This window comes from Salvelinus alpinus, chromosome 27 (assembly GCF_045679555.1).
Source record: "Salvelinus alpinus chromosome 27, SLU_Salpinus.1, whole genome shotgun sequence".
Taxonomy (NCBI): domain Eukaryota; kingdom Metazoa; phylum Chordata; class Actinopteri; order Salmoniformes; family Salmonidae; genus Salvelinus; species Salvelinus alpinus.
This window is the reverse complement of record NC_092112.1, coordinates 33873857-33897882: the sequence shown is the minus strand read 5'-3', so window position 1 is coordinate 33897882 and position 24026 is coordinate 33873857. Positions and strand designations below refer to the sequence as shown.

Below are 24026 nucleotides of genomic sequence, written 5' to 3'. Positions count from 1 at the left end.
CGTAGAGTTCTTAGTCCCTTGACTTTTTGGCCCTGACGGAGATATGGATCACCCCTGAGAACACTGCTACTCCAGCTGCTCGTTCTTCATCTGACTACGTTTTCTCTCATAGTCCGAGAGCATCTAGATGTCGCGGTGGTGGCACAGGTCTACTCATTTCAAGTGGAGATTTTCTCTTTTCTCCCTCTCTCACCTGTCCACCTCCTCATTTGAATTCCATGCTGTCACTGTCACTTGTCCACTCAAGCTTAACATTATTGTCATCTATCGCCCACCAGGGACCCTTGGAGAGTTCCTCAATGAGCTTGATAATCTCGTATCCTGACGATGGCTCACTGCTCTTCGTACTTGCCGACTTCAACCTCCCAACGTCTGCCTTCGATTAATTTCTTACCAACTCTCCTCCTCACCGCCCACCCCCCAATTTAAAAAAATTATAAAAATGAATCAGCACTTGACCCCTCCCTTCTAGCACTTAGTCCACTGACACTGACTCTACTTTATTGAGGATAAATGTACTTTGTATGCCTGTGATATGTGGTTGTCCCACCTAGCTATCTTAAGATGAATACGCTAACTGTAAGACACTCTGGATGAGCGTGTCTGCTAAATGACTAATATGTCAAATGTTGCATACCAGTGTAGGGTGAAGTTGCCCTTTGATGCTGATCTTGGGTCAGCATTTTCCCCACTAACGGTTAAGGTTAGGATTGGGGGAAGGGAAGCTGATCCTAGATCTGTATCTAGGGGACATTTCACCCAGGAGAGTAGTGTACCTGCACCCTCTTCTTGTAGGCTTTCAGTGGGACAGACTCCACCTCTAGGCGCTCCCTCAGCACCCAGCCTGCCTCTTGGGCCAGAGCCTGTACCGCCTGGATGCTCAGAGGACCAGCACTGGGCTGGTTCGATACCTCCTAGTTAACACAAGAGGATTCAGACCACACACATTATTAGGTCGCTGTGCTAAAGCCTGGCCATCATTTCTGGGAGCTAGTCCTCAGGGTCATATTCATTAGGCCTGAAGAAAGAAAACTGAAACAGGGAGGGACTACCCTGGACTTGACCAATAGGAAATGCTTATTTTCGTGTTCTGTTGCAAAATCTTCTAAAACCTTTAATGTAATAGAACCCCGGTCTCAGGCAAGGTTACGCTGAACAACTTCCACTTACATACACAAATAACAACCAACAAATGGATGGTGAAAAGATCAGAAAGGTTTGTATAGCAGACAATTGCACTCACAAACATAGTCCTCTTCATGTAGGCGGCCCACTGCATGTTCAGCTTACTAAGTTCGGCTACCAGAGCTTTGCTGGTAGATGGGTCTGTGACCTCGATGAGGAAGTTACCCACCTCGTTCAGGTAGGCCTGCAGGGTGCTCCACTGGGACACCTGCTGGGATGTCCCCTAAAGGGTTGGAGAGACTGTAGGGTCAAGCTTTCCAACAGAAAATTTCACACGAGATTAATATGTTGTATTTGCCATAAGAAAGTATTATATTTTTAAAATATAGACTACTTGCAATAAATTTGCAAACTGAAAATTCCTTTTACCAGAAATCTACATTAAATACTGATCAAACAAGATGTTAGCTCTCAAGGCTTTCTATCCCAGTACTAACACATCTGATTCAACTCATCAACTAATCATCAGCCCCATGATTAGTTGAATCCGTTCTGTGTCATGTAGACAAGAAAGAGGAAAACTATTTTTAAATGAGGAGGTAGGGGAGACAAAGTAACACGAGGCACAAAGTAACAACTCCATAACTCAAATTAGAAATAACTTAGAAAGCTGTTATTCCATGTGCTAATGTTTGGTTAGTGTATTTACATGCCCAGGAAGTTTTGCTGAAATCCATAAATTATTTTGTGGTATTGTTTTATTAATTCTAAATATTCTTGCGGTCTCTCTTAATTATTGACTTGTGGAACAGTCTCCATGTATCTAATCATATGTCATTTTTATCAGTAAGAGGTATTTTGATTGATATAATTGATGACAATAATTATTGTTGTATTTTCTCACAAGACTCAGATTAGGCTCAGATTTGTAATGGGGTTTAATTGTAACATTTGTAACATTTGTTACAATTCACCACAGTCCTAAAATTCAATGCCATTTTATGGTATTTAGACACATTCACATAATGATATAAAATGTCACTTCTTTACATCAAGTTTGCCAGTACAACTGTCACGGATCCCTCCGGAACCGTCATTACGCACACCTGGTCCATATTTCCATTGATTAGTAATTTTATAAGTGTGTCCTTTGTTCACCTTTGTCCGGTCGATTATTGTTACAATGTCTGTTGGTCGTGGGTGTACCTGTGCTGTGTTGTTTTGGCTTTCGTGCTGCGTGTATTGCGCAGATTATTACGGGTCTCCTCCCGTGTGGTATCATTGTGCGCTTGTGTTATTTATTCAAGGTACTCCTTGCTCTTTTGTTTGGGTTTCAACCCTGTGTTTTGTATACGTGTTTGTTTGGTCTTCGTCCCCGTGTCTTTACACGGCACGCTGTAATTTGGGTATTAAAAAACCCTAATACGCATTCCTGCGCCTGTCTCCCGATCCCTTTAAACTGACAACAACTAAGATGATACCATAGAAAAATATAAAGATGTCCAAATGATATTTATTTATGCTAAAAGTAGCTTATATAAAATTATTAATTTTGGCTATTCCGTTTTTGGTCAGTATGGCATGCCTAAAAGATCAAATAAAACAAGTTTGTCAATTCAGTGTATTTTCATCCAAATATCAGTTTCAAATCAGAACATTTTTCAATTACTCCTAATTTTTTACCATTGAAGACAGTGTAACAATAACCCCACAGCCTGTAACAATTAACTCTGTGAACATTTCACTTCCACCACTTTCGGTTGAAAGTTATTTCATAATATTATTAATCTACCTCAAATATTATGTTTATACTAAGCAAAGGCCCAAAACTGTTACTTTGGTTCCAGGTCTCCCCTAAAACTTGCCCAAATTTGAAACCTTTGTTTTCCTGGTGATCACAACTGAACATGACTCTGGTGTGTTAGAGCTGGGCTAAAACAAAAGCTTGCACACACTGCAGCTCTTCAGGGACCTGAGTTTCCTTCCCCTGATGTAGGGTATGGGGGCCAACTAGAGTGGTACCTGTACCTCTGTCCCAGAGGACTGTATAGGTGACTGTGACTCCTGAGCCAGCCACGTCTGTAGGGGGGGGAGATTCTTGCTGTAGGCCTCCCAGGTACTCAACACACGTCCCATGGTGCCTTTCACTGCCGCCACTTCCTCTGTGCTCATGGCCGTGTCACTCTCTGCCTCCTTCACCTGCCTACTGACAAGCTGGGCATCCTCACCTGGGGAGTGGAATGCAAAAGGTTTAGGGTCAAGGTTTATCGGGGTTGTGTCATTGGAGGCTAGAATCCTACTGTAGGCCTCGCTCAGCAGGACACAACGATGTGCATCGTTTAATTCAATAGCAACAATGCTGCTCTGAACAACCATTTGAAGATTGTTGTGATTATGGTGGTCCAAAGGGAGATTGTGTACAGTGTGCTGAGTTTTGCGGTCACACCCATATTGATCAGGTCACAGCCCGCTACACACACCATACAGGAGAAAACACACTTCGATGACTGTTGAAGAATGGTGAGTGGTGTTCAGTACAAACCGTTACGCAATGTAGCGATGAATTCCATCGTACACACTGAAAACTCATTAGGCTATTTCTCTCGTACAGACACGTTTATTCCTACACAGTCACTCACACACATGTACACAAATAACAGTATTTTCTTTAGCACACACACACGCCTTACCCAGAGCTGCCTTGCTTGTGTAAGTGCTGGCTGTCTGTTTCAATTTTTGGAGGGCATCCATCAGATGAGAAACTAGGCATTTGCGATCCACTGTGTCCTGAGAAAATAATATGATTCATACAAAACCATTGAGTAAAAATGGGTTTCCCTGTCAACATACGATTCTTTGTTTCAACATCATCAAAGTAATTGCGTTGTATCAATGTGGATAGTTTGACAAACTGAAACTGGATGTTTATCTGGAGTGTTCGCTGAGTGGGACCACACTGGTATCTGATGTAAGACCATTCCTAATCTTGATCACATAATGAGTAGTAACTTGGGATATAAAGTGACTTGTAGATCAGAATCACTGATCTCGAACATGCACATCGATACATGCACATCGATCACAAACAGTGAATCCACTACCCCTCACTGCAGTGCCCAGCCAGGGGCAGAGTATTGAGCACATTTTTGGACAGAGGCCCAGCCAACTCACATGCCAGTCCTGTAGGAGCAGACGCACTGCATCCTGGGAGCTGTAGGGCCCTTTCCAGGAGCGTAACTTGGCACCAATTTGAGCCAGTAGATCCAGGACAGTGTGCCGGTGCTCCCGGTATTCCAGTTTGATCCCGTGGTACTTAGCCGTGACACGGGCGTTGGTGAAACTGTGGTAAGAAAGACAGGGTTGTGTTCAGTAGACAACAAACGTAAGGGAAAAGACAGAAACAGGGAGGGACAACCTGGACTTATCCAACAGGAAATGCTCATTTTTGTTGCAAAACATTTTAAATGTTTCTGTTGTGTGCCCACGTCCCAGGGGTCAGGAATGACATGGTGCAGAGTGATACAGTTCATTACCTGTGAGTTTAGTGCAACATACAACAACATTGCAGGTTTAGGAAATGAATTGGAAATGCCACATCATTTAGTGAACTGCCTATTTTTTCCACCCACTCATTTTGTATTTGATGTTTTCATTAATAGGACCGTCAGTAGAGGGGACAGAAAAGACCGTGTTAAACAGGCAGTGGGAGAGACGTGTACCTACAGTACATGTGTTTGCTGAGGTGGAACTAACCTCTGGACCAGGCATTCCCAACTTTTTCCCCCAGGGTCCCCTTTTCCACGTCAAAAATATCATGCCACCCCCTGCAATTCTACATAGTTAAACAAGACTCGACATCTTTTAGCTAGGCTATTTAATGATGATAATTATATGTAAGCTCTCAACTGAATGATACATTCTCTTTTACAGAAAGTGAATAGATCAATTGATAGCGACAGAGTCGCACAGTGTATTAGTCCAATTTCTTTGACTGCTTGACTTTAGAAGGTTGTAGCTCAGCTGCTGAATGTCATAGAGCCAAACCAAATACAGTGCTTTCGGAAAGTATTCAGACTCCTTGACTGTTTCCACATTTTGTTAGGGTACAGCCTTATTTTAAAATTGATTAAATAGTTTATTTCCCTCATCAATCTAAACATAATACTCCATAATGACAAAGCAAAAACAAGTTTTTAGAAATGTTTGCTAAAAAATATATATATATCACATTTACATAAGTACCTTACTCAGTACTTTGTTGAAGCACCTTTGGCAGCGATTACAGCCTTGAGTCTTCTTAGGTATGACGCTACAAGCTTGGCACACCAGTATTTGGGGAGTTTCTCCCATTCTTCTCTTCAGATCCTCTTGAGCTCTGTCAGGTTGGATGGGGAGCGTTGCTGCACAGCTATTTTCAGGTTTCTCCAGAGATGATAGATCGGGTTCAGGCTGGGCCATTAAAAGACATTACTGCGTTGTCTTGACTGTGTGCTTAGGGTCATTGTCCTGTTGGAAGGTGAACCTTTGCCCCAGTCTGAGGTACTGAGCGCACTGGAGCAGGTTTTCATCAAGGATCTCTCTCTACTTTGCTTCGTTAATCTTTCCCTCGATCCTGACTAGTCTCTCAGTCCCTGCCAATGAAAAACATCCCCACAGCATGATGCTGCCACCACCATGCTTCACCATAGGGATGGTGCCAGGTTACCTCCAGACATGACACTTGGCATTCATGCCAAAGAATTCAATCTTGGTTTCATCAGACCAGAGAATCTTGTTTCTCATGGTCTGAGAGTCTTTAGGTGGCTTTTGGCAAACCCCAAGTGGGCTGTCATGTGCCTTTTACTGAGGAGTGGCTTCCGTCTGGCCACTCTACCATAAAGGTCTGATTGGTGGAGTGCTGCAGAGATGGTTGTCCTTCTGGAAGGTTCTCCCATCTCCACAGAGGAGCTCTGGAGCTCTGTCAGAGTGACCATTTGGGTTCTTGGTCACCTCCCTGATAAAGGCCTTTCTCCCCCAATTGTTCAGTTTGACCGGGCGGCCAGCTCTAGAAGAGTCTAGGTGGTTCCAAACTTCTTCCATTTAAGAATGATGGAGGCCACTGTGTTCTTGGGGACCTTCAATGCAAACATGTTTTGGTACCCTTCCCCAGATCTGTGGCTCGACACAATCCTGTCTCGAGCTCTACGGACAATTGCTTCGACCTCTTGGCATGGTTTTTGCTCTGACATGCACTGTCAAATGTGGGACCTTATATAGACATGTGTGTGCCTTTCCAAATTATGTCCAATCAATTGAATTTACCACAGGTGGACTCCAATCAAGTTGTAGAAACATCTGAAGGATGATCAATGAAAACAGGATGCACATGTGCTCAACTTCGAGTCTCATAGGAAAGGGTCTGAAACCTTATCTAAATAAAACATTTCTAAAAACCTGTTTTCGCTTTGTCATTATGGGGTATTGTGTGTAGATTGCGGAGGATTTGCTTTTGTTTTAATCCATTTTAGATTAAGCTGTAACGTAACAAAATGTGGGAAAAAGTCAAGGGGTCAGAATACTTTCCGAAGGCACTGTATATTCCCATGTGCATCAGAGTGTCTTCCTCTTCCATGTTTCTATAAAAAAGCCATCAAATCAAGGAAGGTCCCACACCCCCATGGTTGGAAACCCCTGCTCTAGACCACCCAGCCCACACTGCCCTTCATTGTAAATAACTTCAATCAACCCTGCTTTTGCACTCTGTATTCAGTATGTTCGTTTACAAACTACTGTCTGCTCACTAAAAAGGTGTCGTATTCTATAAAAAAGATGCATCTAGTTTTGAAGGAAGTCTATCTGCTATTTTACAGGTCCCAAAACTAGGGATATTTTCTTCATCATACCAACTGACTTAGTATTTTTATTGGCTATCATACAACTTTTCCATCTGGGCCAGTCAGGTTGTTTCAGACAGGAAGTGACCTATGTTCCAAGGGAAGTTGTGCCCGTTGCTATACCCACCGTCTCTTGATTTCGTCTAACTTCTCCACAGGCACGAGTACAGCACCGGTCTCAGCCTGGTTGCAGAACGTGTGAAGGATGTTGAGGTGGCTGCTCAACTCAACCATTGAATTCTGGGGGAGAATGCATGATCGTAAAATTATACAAATTTACATGCAGGGGCTGTATGTATCAAGCGTCTTAGATGCTGCCCTGATCTTCAATGTAGTCAATTTCAAACAAGTATAGTTTCATTTACCGGGAACAACAGTCTTTAGACAGTGTTGAAGAGATAAAGCAAAGAGAGCCCATCTTTGCCATTATCACTTCTGTGACAGTGTGGGGAGTGTCATTGAGTGCTGCTACCCTATCTCCATTTGAAAGTAGTCAATTCCTTCTTCTCCAACTTCTATACTTTCTTGGCAGTTTGTAAACTACCTGAAAAGCTGCATACCGTTGTGCTGGAGTGTGGATAGTCTGAACAGACAAAGCTACAATTGATGATTTACTGCCACTTACTGTGCTGGAATGTTTGCTCAGGAGTATAATTTATTTGCTGATCCCTCCTGCTGACCTGGATAGAATTCTGACATCACTCCCTTAACCCATAGGAAGTCCCACCCAGTTGGCTACATTAAAATGGTGAAAGCTTCCAACTGCGCTGCCATTGCTGAAACAAGCTTTGTAGAAAGACCTCTATCTATCTCTATGAGAGAGAAGGAAAAGGAAAGACACCTTGAGTTTCTCCTGTTTGACTCTTGCTTCTTTGGCAGCACAGGCGTGGTCCTGAGCATTTCCTCCCTCTTCAGATAGTACTGCCTCCATACGGTGAAGCCACGCCCCGACAAAGTCCATTGGCGCAGGAAGATACGTATCCAGCTCAGCCTTACACTGTCGCAGCTATAGGAGAGCACAAATACACACACACACACACACACACACACACACACACACACACACACACACACACACACACACACACACACACACACACACACACACACACACACACACACACACACACACACACACACACACACAGGAATTAGAAGAGCAGGTGGTCATGTGTACAAAAAATATGCAGTGCCTTCAGAAAGTATTCATACCTCTTGACTTATTCCACATTTTGTTGAATTCAAAATGTATTAAATAAAATAAAAATTCTCAACCATCTACACACAATATACCCGATAATGACAATGTGAAAACATGTTTTTAGAAATGGTAGCAAATGTATTGAAAATGAAATACAGAAATATATCATTTACAATATCTCAAGTATTCAGACCCCGGAGTAGAGTTAGAATCACCTTTGGCAGTGATTACAGCTGTGAGTCTTTCTGGGTAAGTCTCTAAGAGCTTTGCACACCTGAATTGTACAATATTTGCACATTGTTATTCTTCAATTATTGCTCAGTCAAATTGGTTGTTTATCATTGCTTGACAGCTTTTTTGAAGTCTTGCCATTTTTGAAGTCTAGGCCACTCAGGAACATTCAATGTCGTCTTGGTAAGCAAGTTCAGTGTATATTTTGCCTTGTGTTTTAGGTTATTGACCTGCTGGAAGGTACATTTGTCTCCCAGTATCTGTTGGAAAGCAGACTGAACCAGGTTTTCCTCTAGGATTTTGCCTATGCTTGGCTCTATTCTGTTTCTTTTATCCTAAAAAAACTCCTTAGTCCTTGCCGATGACAAGCATACCCATAACATGATGGAGCCACCACCATGTTTGAAAGTATGAACAGTGGTACTCAGTAATGTGTTGTGTTGGATTTGACCTCAAACATAACGCTATGTATTCAGGACATTAAGTAAAATAAATTGCCAAATGTTTTGCAGTTTTACTTTAGTTCCTTATTGCAAACAGGATGTTTTGGAATATTTTTCTTCTGTACTGGTTTTCTTCTTTTCACTCTGTCATTTAGGTTAGTATTGTGGAGTAACTACAATGTTGTTGATCCATCCTCAGTTTTCTCCTATCACAGCCATTAAACCCTGTAACTGTTTTAAAGTCATAATTGACCTCATGGTGAAATCCCTGAGCGGTTTCCTTCCTCTCCGGCAACTGAGTTAGGAAGGACGCCTGTACTGTATATTTGTTGTGACTGGGTGTATTGAAACACCATCCAAAGTGTCATTAAGAACTTCAACATGCTCAAAGGGATATGCAATGTCTGCTTTTTAAATGTTTACCCATCTACCAATAGGTACCCTTCTTTTGGCGAGGCATTGGAAAACCTCTCTGGTCTATGTGGTTGAATCTGTGTTTGAAATTCACTGTTCGACTGAGGGACCTTACAGATAATTGTATATGTGGTGTACAGAGATAAGGTAGTAATTTAAAAATCATGTTAAACTATTATTTCACACAGAATGAGTGACTTGTTAAGCACATTTTTACCATAACAAAGTGGTTGAATACGGGGTGTGGCTTATTGACTCATGAAATGTTCATTTTTTATTAATTTGTACAAATGTATAAAAACATAATTCCACTTCGACATTATGGGGTATTGTGTGTAGGCCAGAGACACTAAATCTCCATTTAATCAATTTAAAATTCAGGCTAAAACACAACAAAATTTGGAAAAATGTAAGGGGTGTGAATACTTTCTGAAGGCACAAAATATAAATAGAATATCTAATGGTATAACAGGGGCAACGTCTACACACTCCCACTGGTGACTGTGGTGAGGCAATTTTGCAATAAATAGCTTCTCCTTTTCAATTTATTGAGAAATCCTTGAAAATAGTTGCCCTTTTTGAATTATTGACTTGGAATTTCAGTTTACTTCCTGAATTTCTCTCACCTTCTCTTCCAGGCAGTCCCAGGCTGCTCTTAGGGCACGTTGCTCCTCGCTGGGCTCCGGGCAGCGTCGCATGGCTCCCAACAGGGGCATCACTGGCCGTCGCTGCTCACTGAAGGAGACCGCAAATGCCTGGAATGCCTGGAGCCCACATAGACATCACATAGGAAAACATATTATGACAGAGTCTAGCAGATAGGCTTTAGCTCAGTTGGCTAATGCAGTCACGTGAAGGACTCGGGTTCAACATTTGGTTGGTCACACAATGGTCATACAGACCTGAACCGTACTGTGCTGGCTTTCACGTATCCATTTCAGCAGTTTCAGCACAGCTCGGGTTAATAAAAGTGAGCTGAGCTGGCCTGACATTTCAGTCAAGTTTTCAAGATGGAGCACTTTCAGAAGAGCATAAACTGGGATGATGCATTTTGTAGTGAAAGTGCTCCATCTTGAAAACTTGACAGCTGAAAAATTGGGACTTCAATAACAGTGGATTAATCAACAAAAGACTAATTGAGTGAACTATCCCCAAATGTTTGGGACAGCATGATAGTGTGAAAAAGGTCTAACCTGATACCGCTCTGCATAGGCTTTTTTCTCCGTGGAGGCCCACACCTCCAGCAGCTCCTGATAGGCCCGTTGTAGCCAGCAGGTCACCTCCCGGGCCCTTTGATTGGGTGAGGCCTGGGATCATAACATTACAAAAGAAGGCAATATCAATCACTCATTCATGCACACTTCACTCTTTCACTCAGTTTTACTTAGTCTCCCAATTACATCATTGCAATGTGAAAGGTGGAAGTTAGGATTCACCCCTTTTGTTGGAATTCAATCAAACCTGCTATAACAATGTTAAGGTAGTATTTCTTGTTGCCAAATTAGTGCATGCACAGTGTACCTGGTGCAGGGGAGAGACAGCGATGGCAGGGGTGAAGTGAGAGGGCAGATTGATAGGAGAAAGGCAGGGGGGCTGGGCCTGGGTGAACAGCTGCACCACCCCGCCAACAAGAGGACAGAAGAAGAGGAGGAAAATGAAAAGGAGGAGGAGGAGGAAGAAATGAGAGAAACATTACAGTGCAGGAATCTGGATGGATGGATCGAAGGAAGAAGGGATGGATAGATGGATGGGCAGAAGGGATAGACAGACGGAAGGGACGGACCGGGGAGAACGACAGCCCCCTCTCATTGAAGCCACGGAAGTTCAAGGCCGACTGTGGTACTGCAGGCATTGTTTTTAGAAAACAGGATCCCCCATTGTAGTGCCCGAAAAAGATCTTTGTGGTCAATCTTCATGTAAATAAAAAAAAAAATTGACGACAATCATGGCACCAACAATTGCCCCCAATACACCAGATGTATGTTCTTGAACTAATTATTTTAGAAATCGCCTACAGAAAAAGTAGTTGGATAATGTAGTTGCTATTGGCAGCTTTAGTACCCTGGTCGGCCTTCAACTTGAGTTATCCAATGAGAGGGGGCAGCACTGAGCTCGTCAGCACCGTCACTTGAGTATCTCTTCTCTGTCCTCTCTCGCCTCCTTTTGAAAAATCTATTCAGTTCCTCCACATTGAAATTAATGGTGGCCAACTTCAAAATTTGCTGCTGTGACTGATTTTACACGAAATCTTTTACACTATAAATAAATTAAATTTGAGAATAGTCTGCTGTGACTGATTTTACACTAAATCTATGATGAGTCTATGACATTTCAATTGAGTTCCTCCACATTGAAATGAATGGTGGCCAACTTGAAAATAGGCTGCTGTGACTGATTTTACACTAAATCTATGATGAAGGTCCATCCATGTAGAGTCATCATAGATTTAGTGTAAAATCAGTCACTGCAGCCTATTTTCAATTTGGCCATCATTCATTTCATTGTAGAGGAACTTAATTGATTTTTCAATGCCATAAAGGAATAGATATTGGTGTAATATAACCAACATAGGCTGAAAATGTGTGTTACTGTGTCATCTCTCCTCCGTGACGCGGAAACCAATAAGTGGTTAAGTGGTCGAGGAGTGTCAGTTCGTTTGTAGGCAAATGGAAGAGTGTCTTCCCCTCCTCAATAGCCACGTTTCATCGAGGACACTCATGTTTATCCTACCACGGAAGAGTTTTGAAATCTGCCACACCCCCTTTGAATCAGCTTTTGTTTTGTCATAGGATAAAAACATGCACACGTTTAAAAACAATATGCTACTTATTGTTTAATCTATAAAATGTCTTGCACAACTAACTTAATTTGTTTTGAGCACTTTGCACATTTATTTTGGGATCCGCCCCTGTAAACATCATTTGCCTGATGTGGAGTGGAGAAGGACCATCTCTTTTCAAGCAAGAGCATTTTCATCCACGTTCACTCTCCTCGATTAACTTTGACCTTTTTCAAAAGGAGACGAGAGAGGACAGAGAAGAGAGGAAGCAGGATGTGAGCAAATCTAATTGATAAAAGGCCTATGTCTCTATGAGACGCCATCTTAACCGACTTCATTTGGCTTCAATGCGCTATTAAGTCTTCACATAGGAATGAATGGTGTCACGTGATCGATGGCTTTGTCCATTTATATACTGTCATTGGAACAGACGGACGGAAGGAAGGACAGATGGACAGACAAACAGACAGACAGACAGACAATTATGAACCAAAGGAAGATAGATTGACAGGAAAGCAGGAGAATGGGTACATCTCAATAGTCTTAACATCCTCTGCTTCAGCTATGCTAATTTAACAACTAAACATAACATTGGTGAAAAGCACAATGCACTTTGACTGAAGCTTATAATAGGATATTGCTTCCAGCAGGCACATTCAAAACTGGAACTCGAAGGCAATTCAACTGGCTGATTTTCATTATTTCCCTCTAATCAAGGACTGATTTTGACCTGGGACACCAGGTGGGTGCAATTAATTATCAAGTAAAACAGAAAAAACAGCACCACTCCGGACCTTCAGGCTCGGATTTGCATACCCCTAGCCTACAGTATACTGCAAGTGAGTTGCACAGAGAGGGAAAATGGGAATGTGACCGCTGACCTGCAGGTCATCATCGTCGGGTGGTGTGGGGAGGTCATTGGAATACTGCAGGAATTGGGCCACATAGGTCATGATGGACTTTTCGTCTGGGTCTTTCACGTCAACGTCTAAAATGAAAAGAGACAGAGCCACATTCAATGAAACTCACATAGTAATGTTTATGTAATGTATATCATGTAACGTACAGTATATTGTCTTGTTTCTTTGTCAACATCATGGTATCACCTTATGAAGACCGACTATCTCCTCTCCTTTTTTTTTTTAAAGGAGTTCCGATCTCCTTTTGTATTGACAGGACAGATGGAAAGTTTGGCGATCGGGAAAAAAATATCTAGACCGGGCACAGAGAAGAAGGGCACCGACAGGGGTGGTTGATTTGAGACTCAAACCCCCGTCGCCAGGGGGTATGCATCGTCCGGTGTCAGTAGTGTTACAGTTCAACCAGACTCCGGCACTCTACCATGTTTTCTTGTTTTATTTCATATGGACTGGTCCTCACCCTGGGGCTCCAGCAGACGGGGGATGTGTAGCTCCTGCTCAGCCAGACGGAAGGCCTCCTCCAAGTTCTGCTGGTTGCTTCTAGACTGGGCCTGAGTTAGGTCCACCAGGTCTGGCCTCAGAGAACACAGGATGCCCAGGAATGCCATCCCACTGCGCCAGCTGCACTTAAAGTCCTTGACACTGAGGGAGCAGTCAGCCCTGGCAGGACGGAAGTAGGATTGGAGAGAGAGAGAGTCAATAATAAATAAATAAGTAATAAAAAAGAGAGAAAAAATATAAAGAAATCATGCATGGTGGTGTTCGTGTGTGTCTGTTTATGTCTGTGTCTATTGTACAAATGCATGCAAGTGGAACCCACCTTTGGCACTGGTCTCGGACCCACATCAGCAGGGCCTTCTTGGCCGAGACGCGGAAGCGAGTGTGGAGGGGCGAAGCTCGCCCGCGAGGGGCAGGACTACCTGGGGTTGGGCTTCCCAGGGCAGGGCTACTGGAGCGAGAGTCCAGACTGGCCAGGGAGTCCAAGGAAGAGTGGCGTGAGCTGAAGGACAGTGTGCTGGCCAGCTCCTCAATCTGGAACACAAAGAAGATAGCGACTGAATATTGGGGAACACTGATTTGCACTGGAAGAGAGTACTTTTCCTCAAAATAAAGTAGTTTACATTGTATTATAGCTATTCTCTAACAGTGTTTCTTTCTTCTAGGTTTTATTTCCAGGCCACTGTGCTTCTGCTTCTCCTTGCTCTTTGGGATCTAGGTCAGGTTAATGTGAAAACACTTGTGCCTGATGTAAAAAGGGCTTTATAAACACATTTTATAAACCAGGGTCATACATCTGGTCCTACTAATCAGACCCCCTTGAATGTACTGTCGCATTTCAATTTAAAAATGACATATAGCCACCCCACACTACCTCCCTGTAGTCTCTAAACAAAAAATCCTCCCTCTTCTGTCCTTCTCTATAGAACCAAACTGACTGAGAACACTCCTGTAAGCTGTTATATTCAGCATTGTTCCTGAGCAGAAATGAAACGCAAAGTCTATTTCCCAGGGCTCATCTACACTACATGAATGGAGAGTCTCTTGTACTTTGAGGCCATTGAAGCCATAGGTGTGGTTAAAGAGACAGAATTCATCAATGACAAAGGATGTGTTCTGTAATGTAATACTGTATTATCTAGCCATTATATCCCTGATATCAAAACCGACATAGTCAGAAAAGAAGAGTTTTGCGGGAACTCACATTGCTACAGGATGTTTCATTTTTGAAATATTTATAAAAATGCCAAACTAAATGTTCCCTTTTTAATATGAATTAAGCTTTTGTGCCGACCACCACACAGTACAATCACTGGTCTCTGGACATTTATTAAGTCATCTATAAACAATGCCTATGAAGCAGCAATGCCAGTATATTGAAATGCTAGACAATATAGCATGAATAGCCATGCCAATGTACAGTGGTCCACTGTCATATTATGTTATATCTTTGCATTATATCATTGCATCCACATTTAAACTAACTATTGAATGCACAGTGCAAAACATTGCTTGCTTGTACCGTAAAAAAACAACAACATAATATTGGCTATCTTTGAATGTGAGAATTCGTCAACAAGGGCCTTTTCACAAAAAAGGCCCTTACTGAGCCGAGCCAAATCAAGCTGACCTGCAGTGCGCTGGCCTGGTTACGCATCCACCATAGTTGCTGGAAAAGTGCTGGAATGGACCATGTGAAAAGAAAATATCCAAGCCAGCACAGAACAGTTCGGTTCAGCATGAGGGTACGGCCACACAGAGATTTTCTTGTCCAACAAATTACAAATTGAGCAAATAGTTTTTCAAAGGGGGTCCTCCGTTGATGGATAATGGACAACAGAGATTATTGTCTGTCTGCTTTTGTGTATATGCAACTAGTCCAAAAAAAGTTGACGAGTTTTTGACAGACAGAAACGGAAAATGATGAATGCATGTGTTTTCTACATCTCTGTTTGGCTTCAACCTGATAGTGTGAAAAGAGTGTGTCATGGGCTAAACTGCGCAGACACCCACGTGACAGTGGAGGATGATGGTCCATATGAGGCCCAGGATGATGGAGGGACGTCCCTCGATGATGTCCGGGATGTTGATGTTCACCAGTTTAACCTGGGTTTGGGTTAACAGAGGCATGTTATTAGAACAAGCCAACCCCTGACACACCATTCAGAGCGACTTACAGTTAGTGCATTCATCTTAAAACAGCTAGGTGGGACCACATATCACAGTCATAGTAAGTACATTTTTCTTCAATAAAGTAGTTATCAGCAAAGTCAGAGCTAGTAAGAGGGAAAAGAGTCAAGTGCAAGTGTTAATTCACGAAAGGCACTTACATTATTTAGCTTAAATATGAATGATTTTTTCTTGTTGCGATTGCTATATGCTTTCTCCGATCAAAACACTTAGAAAATATCAAATGTATTATTGTATTTATAAAATGTATCATTCATTGGGCATAATTTCTCTGCCTTATCAGATTCTTCCCACACTCACACATCCACTCTTACCGATTTCTTCTTGAGGAAGTTCAAGGCCGTCTGAATGTTACCCCTGTGCTGAAAAAACCCGTGGCCCCTCTCCCGTTTCTGTGACAGAAAAAAAAAATCAACATGTTCCCTGAATCCCAAAACAACCTGTAGAGGTTGGGAAAGATTGGTGGCGTTCCAGGCCGACTACATTGCAGTCGTGTAACGTGGATCAACAAAGGATTGCATACCATGTCATCGACTACACAGTCGGGCACCGATTGTTATATTATATGATGTGGTTAGCCGATATCACCTATCCCGGCAGGGTGAGTGCAGTATAACTGCAGTATGTTTCAAATACTGAGTCCAAAATGACATTGTCTTTTTTACTGCTGTAATTTTGCAGTGTAACTGCTGTTAGAGTGCAGTATAACTGCAGTTATTCTGCAATTACTGCATTCAAAAACCCACAGTCGACTGCAGTTAGTGCACTTTTAAAACTGTAACCTTTTTTAGTAAGGGTGAGATCTGGCAGGCGACTGCAATGTAGCCAGCCTGGAACTCAGACAAAAGCAACTTAGTCATGAGTGAATACATTTCCCTATGGGTGGCCCCAAAGGGAATCAAACCCACAATCATGGTGTTGCTATTGCTATGCTCTACCAACTGAGCCATACAGGGCCAGTGAAAGTCAGTAGTGCTACAGCCTTCCAGGACTGTTACTGAATGTCCCTTGTGGCATAAGGGGTACCTTCTTATCCATTTTACCATGTACAATTACTTTATGAATTGTACTGTAAGCTGCCAGGTCTCCCTTGAAAAAAGGGATCCCTTATCTCAAGGTACTTAAAGGTTACATTTATAAAATGTATAAATAAAATAATGCAAATCTGCTATCACTGCATTTGGTAGTCCCAAATACTGTCAATGTTTTGTAGATGTTCAATAGATGATCAACTGTCATTTCAACTAACTAGCCACTAACTAGGGATGTACTTCTTTCCCTTTCAAGACGATTCGATATGTATCTAGTTACATGGGCTCCGACTAAATAAAGGAATGATACATTTCAGTTTGAAATTATTTGATGCGATTCGGTTTGATTAGAGCAGTGGTTCCCAAACTTTTTATAGTCCCGTACCCCTTCAAATATTCAACCTCCAGCTGCATAGCACCGGGGTCAGCGCACTCTCAAATTATGTTTTTTGCCATCATTGTAAGCCTGCCACACACACTATACGATACATTTATTAAACATAACAATGAGTGTGAGATTTTGTCACAACCCGGCTCGTGGGAAGTGACAAAGAGCTCTTATAGGACCAGGGCACAAATAATAATATAATAATCTTTATTTAGACATCTTACATATAAAACCTTATTTGTTCATAAAAAATTGTGAATAACTCACCACAGGTTAGTGAGAAGGGTGTGCTTGAAAGGATGCACATAACTCTACAATGTTGGGTTGTATTGGAGAGAGTCTCAGTCTTAAATAATTTTCCACACTCAGCCTGTGCCTCTATTTAGTTTTCATGCTAGTGAGGGCCGAGAATCCACTCTCACGTAGGTACGTGTTTGCAAAGGGCATCCGTGTCTTAACAGTGCGATTTGCCAAGGCAGGAAACTCTGAGCGCAGCCCTATCCAGAAATCTGGCAGTTGCTTCTGACTAAATTCAATTGTCACAGAACCGCTGTTGCATAACCAGCGCACTTCTGTATGTTGTAAAAGCTTTACATGGTCGCTGCCCATATCATTGCATAATGCAGAAAATACACGAGAGTTCAGGAGCCTTGCTTAAACAAAGTTAACTATTTTCACTGTAGTGTCCAAAACGTCTTTCAAGCTGTCAGGCATTCCCTTGGCAGCAACAGCCTCTTGATGGATGCTGCATTGTACCCAAGTGGCGTCGGGAGCAACTGCTTGCACACGCCTACCACTCCACTATGTCTCCCTGTCATGGCTTTTGCACCATCAGTACAGATACCAACACATCTTGACCACCAAAGTCCATTTGATGTCACAAAGCTGTCCAGTACTTTAAAATTATCCTTTCCTGTTGTCCTGGTATCCAGTGGTTTCCAGAAGAGGATATCATCCTTAATTGACCCCCATAAACGTAACAGACATATACCAGGAGTTGTGCCAGGCCCGCCACGTCTGTTGACTTATCCAGCTGTGACGCATATACTGTGAAGCAAAACATCTCCTGCCATGTCACTGATGCGTCGTGAAACAGCGTTGTTTGATGAAGGCATTGTCTGTAAAGTTTTTTGGGCCTTTTCCCCCATTATTGTCCCAGCCATATCCGCGGCAGCAGGAAGAATTAAGTCCTCCACAATAGTACGGGGTTTGCCTGTCTTAGCCACTCTGTAGATCACCATATAAAACACTTCTAGACTCTTCTTATTAATGGCATCTGTTGCTTTTATACGTCGTACTATTCAAAAGTCGCCTTTATTCTCGCTTCAAAAACTCCTGTGGCTTATTTTTCAAATTGTCATGTTTCGTTTCTAAATGTCTGCGCAAGAGTGAAGGTTTCCCGCACGAGAGAGAAATGGTTAATGTGATTGGATGTTCATTATTTGACTAGGCTACCTGTATTTGACATTGTGTTGTTATTTCGCTGAACACTAGACGGTTTAATTTTGGGGGGGGCAGTGAAAATAACCTCACCCAAATGTATAGATAGCCCCATTGGAAAATATAGATGTGAAGAAAGAATTGCCTAGAAATTACATTGGTTGTCACTCAACTAATAAAGCCGAATATTGCGCAAGCCATTTTACAAACATTTGACTGCTGAAGGTGACGTGCAGATGTGCCAGATCAGGAATAGGCCTACCTCTCATTGGTCAGCGCAAGCAATTTTACTAGGCTACTGATATTGCCTATGGTTGTTTGACCTGCAAAATAACATGTAAATCAATGACTGTCAACATAATTACACGCTTACTTCGACACTTAAGAAGAGGACACAGTTGTCACAAAAGAAGAGAGGTATTTTCGGAGGGTAGAAAGAAAGTAATTTTTGCAAAGAATGTTAGTGAACCGGCAATTTGTAATGTTTAAATCTATTTTCTGATCGATGCATGCTACATTTGGATCGGCTTGGGGTCCCGCAGAGAGATGCACTTGTATCTTAAACATTTGAACCGGGACCGATGGGTATCGGTGAATCGTTACATCCCTACCACTAACCCCAACCTTAACCCTAAGCCTGACCCCTATCCTAACCCTAAACTTAACCCTTTCATGGGGGGGTCACTCACCATGCGCTGGCCGCTCATCACCTCGAGCAGGTCAAGGAGGCGAGCCCCATCTCTAAGGTCAGAGAACAGGTCCAGCACTGTTGTGGGAGGGCTCCTCTGGGACAACACAAAGAACAACATCTCTGTTATAATCCATGAGGTACTGTAACTCATATGATGAGTTGGGTGGATAGACAACTTCATGATTATTGTTAGCTAGGCTCAGATTGGCTGATCCGAAATATTACAAGAGATGCTGAAAACCCACTACCTCTTCATGCTATTCAAACTTTTTATAAACACATCATGATATCATGTTGGAGCAAATTATATATATTGCACAGTGAAGTGAAGGGGGGGGTTGTATTATAAACTGGTTACCAACGTATTTAGAGCAGTAAAAATACATGTTTTGTTATACCAGTGGTATACGGTCTGATTTACCATGGCTTTCAGCCAATCAGCATTCAGGGCTAGAACCACCCAGTTTATAATTCTATACAAGCTACAGAAAAGTTTAAATCAGTGAAGAGGCCTTGTGTATATAGGTCTTGTTACAGAGGTAATAAGATATAATAGATCACAGGTTATCACTTTTATGATGAGAGACTGAAGTAGTTGGAATCTGGTGCTGAGCAACGTGGACGTGGGAGTGGCGGTGGGAAGCGGGGTCAGCTCACCTTACAACCTGCTAGCCTGCTCCCACTGCCCAGGCTCTATTTATACTTTAGCCCCCTGTCGTGCAACCCCCCCTTCACTTCACTGTGCAATGAGTCACCATTTGTCTAGTAGTGCTAATGTCCTAATGAGCCCGTCACAACAGTGAAGGCAAGTCACAGGGCTCCGTGCAGTGAGAGATTTAACAAGTTCTCACCAGAGGCGCAACTCGTTTAAAAAAAATATATATATATATATATATATATATATATATATATGTGGGAGCAGGCTAGCAGGTTGTAAGGTGAGCTGACCCCGCTTCCCACCGCCACTCCCACGTCCACGTTGCTCAGCACCAGATTCCAACTACTTCAGTTTATGTATCTTAATAAATACATAAAAACCCTCCCCCACAGAAATATATAAAGGATATATATATATATATAATATATCCTTTATATATTTCTGTGCGGGAGGGTTTTTATGTATTTATTAAGATAGGACAGTGAAGAGGAAACAGGAAAGATGGGAGATATTGTGAGTCAAAGGGGCAGTGGGTCGGATTCAAACCCTTCTCTGGTATACATGTTTGCCGGAGTCTGGGATACTAAGCGCTGGACCACACAGGCCACACTCCTCATGTTTTTAACCTGAAAACATCGGAGTGATGGAAGCCTTCGACAGTAATGACAGCTGATTTCAGTTTTTAGCAACCGATCTGACAAGAAGTGTCTTTGTAGTCTCATGACAGTAACAATTATCTACAGAAGCTTATGAAGTTGGCTTTGTGCCAAACCGTGGCTGGCTCGTGTGCATCTTGCATGCTGGCCTCACAGAATGGTAATAAAGTTCTAGTATATGACGCTCATAACAGCATCATGTCGAGACTAAATGAGGGATGTTTTACGTGTGGTGCTACCGGTTAAGTTTGGACAGGGCATTGCAGATGAGAGTGGTGAGGTTATACATCTTAAAATAGCATTGCAAATGAGAGTGGTGAGGTTATCCCTCCTAAAATAGCATGTTTCAGTTGAAAAGTGTCTCTTGGAAAGTCAAATGGAAGGGAAAGCTGTGACGATTTATCTCCAGATATCTGTGTCTCTTCTCTGTTCTTTCTTTTTATGTTCATAACTTAAACCTATACAAGTTCTATCTGTCCAGGCAACAACATACAGTTGAAGTCAGAAGATTACATACACTTAGGTTGGAGTCATTAAAACTCATTTTTCAACCACTCCACAAATGTCTTGTTAACAAACTATAGTTTTGACAAGTCGGTTAGGACATCTACTTTGTGCATGACACAAGTAATTTTACCAACAATTGTTTACAGACAGAGTATTTCACTTAAAATTCACTGTATCACAATTCCAGTGGATCAGAATTTTACAAACACTAAGTTGACTGTGCCTTTAAACAGCTTGGAAAATTGCAGAAAATGATGTCATGGCATCAGAAGCTTCTGATAGGTTAATTGACATAATTTGAGTCAACTGGCGGTGTACCTGTGGATGTATTTCAAGGCCTACCTTCAAACTCAGTGCCCCTTTGCTTGACATCATGGCAAAATCAAAAGAAATCACCCAAGACCTCAGAAGAAAAAAAATTCAACCTCCACAAGTCTGGTTCATCCTTGGGAGCAATTTCCAAACGCCTGAAGGTACCATGTTCATCTGTACAAACAATAGTACACAAGTATAAACACCATGGGACCATGCAGCCATCATACCACTCAGGAAGGAGACGCATTCTGTCTCCAAAAAGTACAAATCAATCCCAAAACAACAGCAAAGGACCTTGTGAAGATGCTGGAGGAAACAGGTACAAAAGTATCTATATCCACAGTAATGCAAGTCCTATATCAACATAACCTGAAAGGCCGCTCAGCAAGGAAGAAGCCACTGCTCCAAAACCTCCATAAAAAAAGCCAGACTACGGTTTGCAACTGCACATGGGGACAAAGATCATACTTTTTGGAGAAAAATAGAACTGTTTGGACAGAATGACCATCGTTATGTTTGGAGGAAAAAGGTGGACGCTTGCAAGCCGAAGAACACCATCCCAACCATGAAGCATGGGGTGGCAGCATCATGTTGTGGGAGTTGCTTTGCTGCAGGAGCGACTGGTGCACTTCACAAAATAGATGGCATCATGAGGGTGGAAAATTATGTGGATATATTGAAGCAACATCTCAAGACATCAGTCAGGAAGTTAAAGCTTGGTCGCAAATGGGTATTCCAAATGGACAATGATCCCAAGCATACTTCCAAAGTTGTGGCAAAATGACTTAAGGACAACAAAGTCAAGGTATTGGAGTGGCCATCACAAAGCCCTGACCTCAATCCTATTGAACATTTGTGGGCAGAACTAAAAAAGAATGTGCGAGCAAGGAGGCCTACAAACCTGACTTAGTTATACCAGCTCTGCCAGGAGGAATGGGCCAAAAGTCACCCAACTTATTGTGGAAGGCTACCCAAAACATTTGACCCAAGTTAAACAATTTAAAGGCAATGCTACCAAATACTAATTGAGTGTATGTAAACTTCTGACCCACTGGGAATGTGATGAAAGAAATAATAGCTGAAATAAATCATTCTCTCTGATATTATTCTGACATTTCACATTCTTAAAATAAAGTGGTGATCCTAACTGACCTAAGACAGGGAATTTTTACTAGGATTAAATTGTCAGGAATTGTGAAAAACTGAGTTTAAATGTATTTGGCTAAGGTGTATGTAAACTTCTGACTTCAATTGCATGCTATACATTTTAGACTGATGTTGCCTGACACAAGCACGCATGCACAGACACAAGCACGCACACACACATGCACACACACACACACACACACACGCACACACACTGGACTTTCCATCTTTAGACTCACCTTAGATAGTTGAGCATTGATCCAGTTGGTGAAGGTTCTCTTCTGAATCTGTTCTTGCTCCACTATTGGGAAAAGAAAGGCGCTTCATTACATAGCCTGCATCACAAATGGCACCCTATTTACAGTGCAGTACTTTTTACTAGACCCATGAGACTCTGGTCAAAAGTAGTGCGGTATGTATGGAATAGGGTACCTTTTGGGATACATTCAATTGGTGGTACAACTGGTGGCTAGAGAATACTTTGGCCCAAGAGTCAAGAATCATTTGAAATTAGTTATTTGTTCCAACATAGAAGAAAAGGGTCAATATATCAGAAATATATTAATAAATAGCATAAATTTACCGTGTTACAGTATGTCTTGTTCACACTTTGAGTATGATGCATTCATCAGTGAAATCACTATGAACTTGAATTAATCAGTCAGAAATTCTCCATTGCATATGATGTATGCAATATCCATATAACTTTTACAAAAATAGACTGAAAAACACACATGAAAGATCTTTAGACAACTGCTACCCAAATTAGGATGCGACCGTTCAGGCTACACTTACCAAAGTCAGAGTATTCAGGGACCTCTATCTCCATTTCAGATTGTTGACCCTCCATTCTTAAGCCGCCCAGTGGATCATGACCAGACACAAAACTCCACTCTGTCTGTCTCTCTCTGTCTCTCGCTCTCTCTCTGTCGGACTCTCTTCTCTGCTTCTCTCCTTGAGTATCAGAGTATGATGACCAGACACAAAACTCCACTTACAACTCAAAATATCTCTCTCTCTCACTCCTGCTCTCTCTCCCTCCCTCTCTTTCTCTGTGGTTGCCGACAGGTTATCTTCAGACCATTCCTTACAGTGGGGCAAGGTTTCTTCCTGTGCTAATTAAGGATAGCTAGAGACAGCTTTGGGTCTGGGATCTGGCCACGGTGTTCATGATACATGACGGGACAGGATCCAAAAAATGTAAGACACACACACCACCCACACTCACACCCACACCGGCAAAAAGGGTTTACAGGGCCAAAAGACTGCACCACTTAGTGCTACATGACAGGACAGGCTCTAAGACCGTGAGACAGCTTTCTCTCTCTCTCGCTCTCTCTCTCACACACAGACACACAAATCAAATCAAGATTCCTTTATACAGCACATTTCAGACATGGAATGCAATGCAATGTGCTTCACAGGAAAAACGAATATTACTACACAACAACCATATGAGGATAAAAAACTAAATAATAACAATAAAAACTGAAATACTAAATATATCCACAGTTTCGGCA

General features: G+C 42.2%; 1 protein-coding gene across 3 annotated transcripts in view; it reads right to left on the bottom strand.

Moving 5' to 3' along the window:
* Positions 1-23671, bottom strand: part of syne2a (spectrin repeat containing, nuclear envelope 2a) — a 209188-nt gene extending 185517 nt beyond the window's left edge. Inside the window, exons 1-17 of one of the 3 annotated variants that reach the window (XM_071370396.1) lie at positions 23302-23671; positions 22746-22807; positions 19223-19318; positions 15989-16066; positions 15498-15590; positions 13807-14018; positions 13447-13646; positions 12948-13054; positions 10481-10594; positions 9914-10051; positions 7840-8004; positions 7126-7238; positions 4297-4465; positions 3816-3912; positions 3154-3353; positions 1244-1408; positions 777-914 (exon numbers count right to left, since the gene is read on the bottom strand). In XM_071370396.1, coding sequence (XP_071226497.1) covers positions 777-914; positions 1244-1408; positions 3154-3353; positions 3816-3912; positions 4297-4465; positions 7126-7238; positions 7840-8004; positions 9914-10051; positions 10481-10594; positions 12948-13054; positions 13447-13646; positions 13807-14018; positions 15498-15590; positions 15989-16066; positions 19223-19318; positions 22746-22807; positions 23302-23356 — 2202 coding nt within the window. In that variant the 5' untranslated portion in view covers positions 23357-23671. The remainder of the gene's footprint in view (positions 1-776; positions 915-1243; positions 1409-3153; positions 3354-3815; positions 3913-4296; positions 4466-7125; positions 7239-7839; positions 8005-9913; positions 10052-10480; positions 10595-12947; positions 13055-13446; positions 13647-13806; positions 14019-15497; positions 15591-15988; positions 16067-19222; positions 19319-22745; positions 22808-23301) is intronic. The other 2 variants (XM_071370394.1, XM_071370395.1) reach the window with 2 other exon arrangements.
* Between the last annotated feature and the right edge of the window lie 355 nt (positions 23672-24026).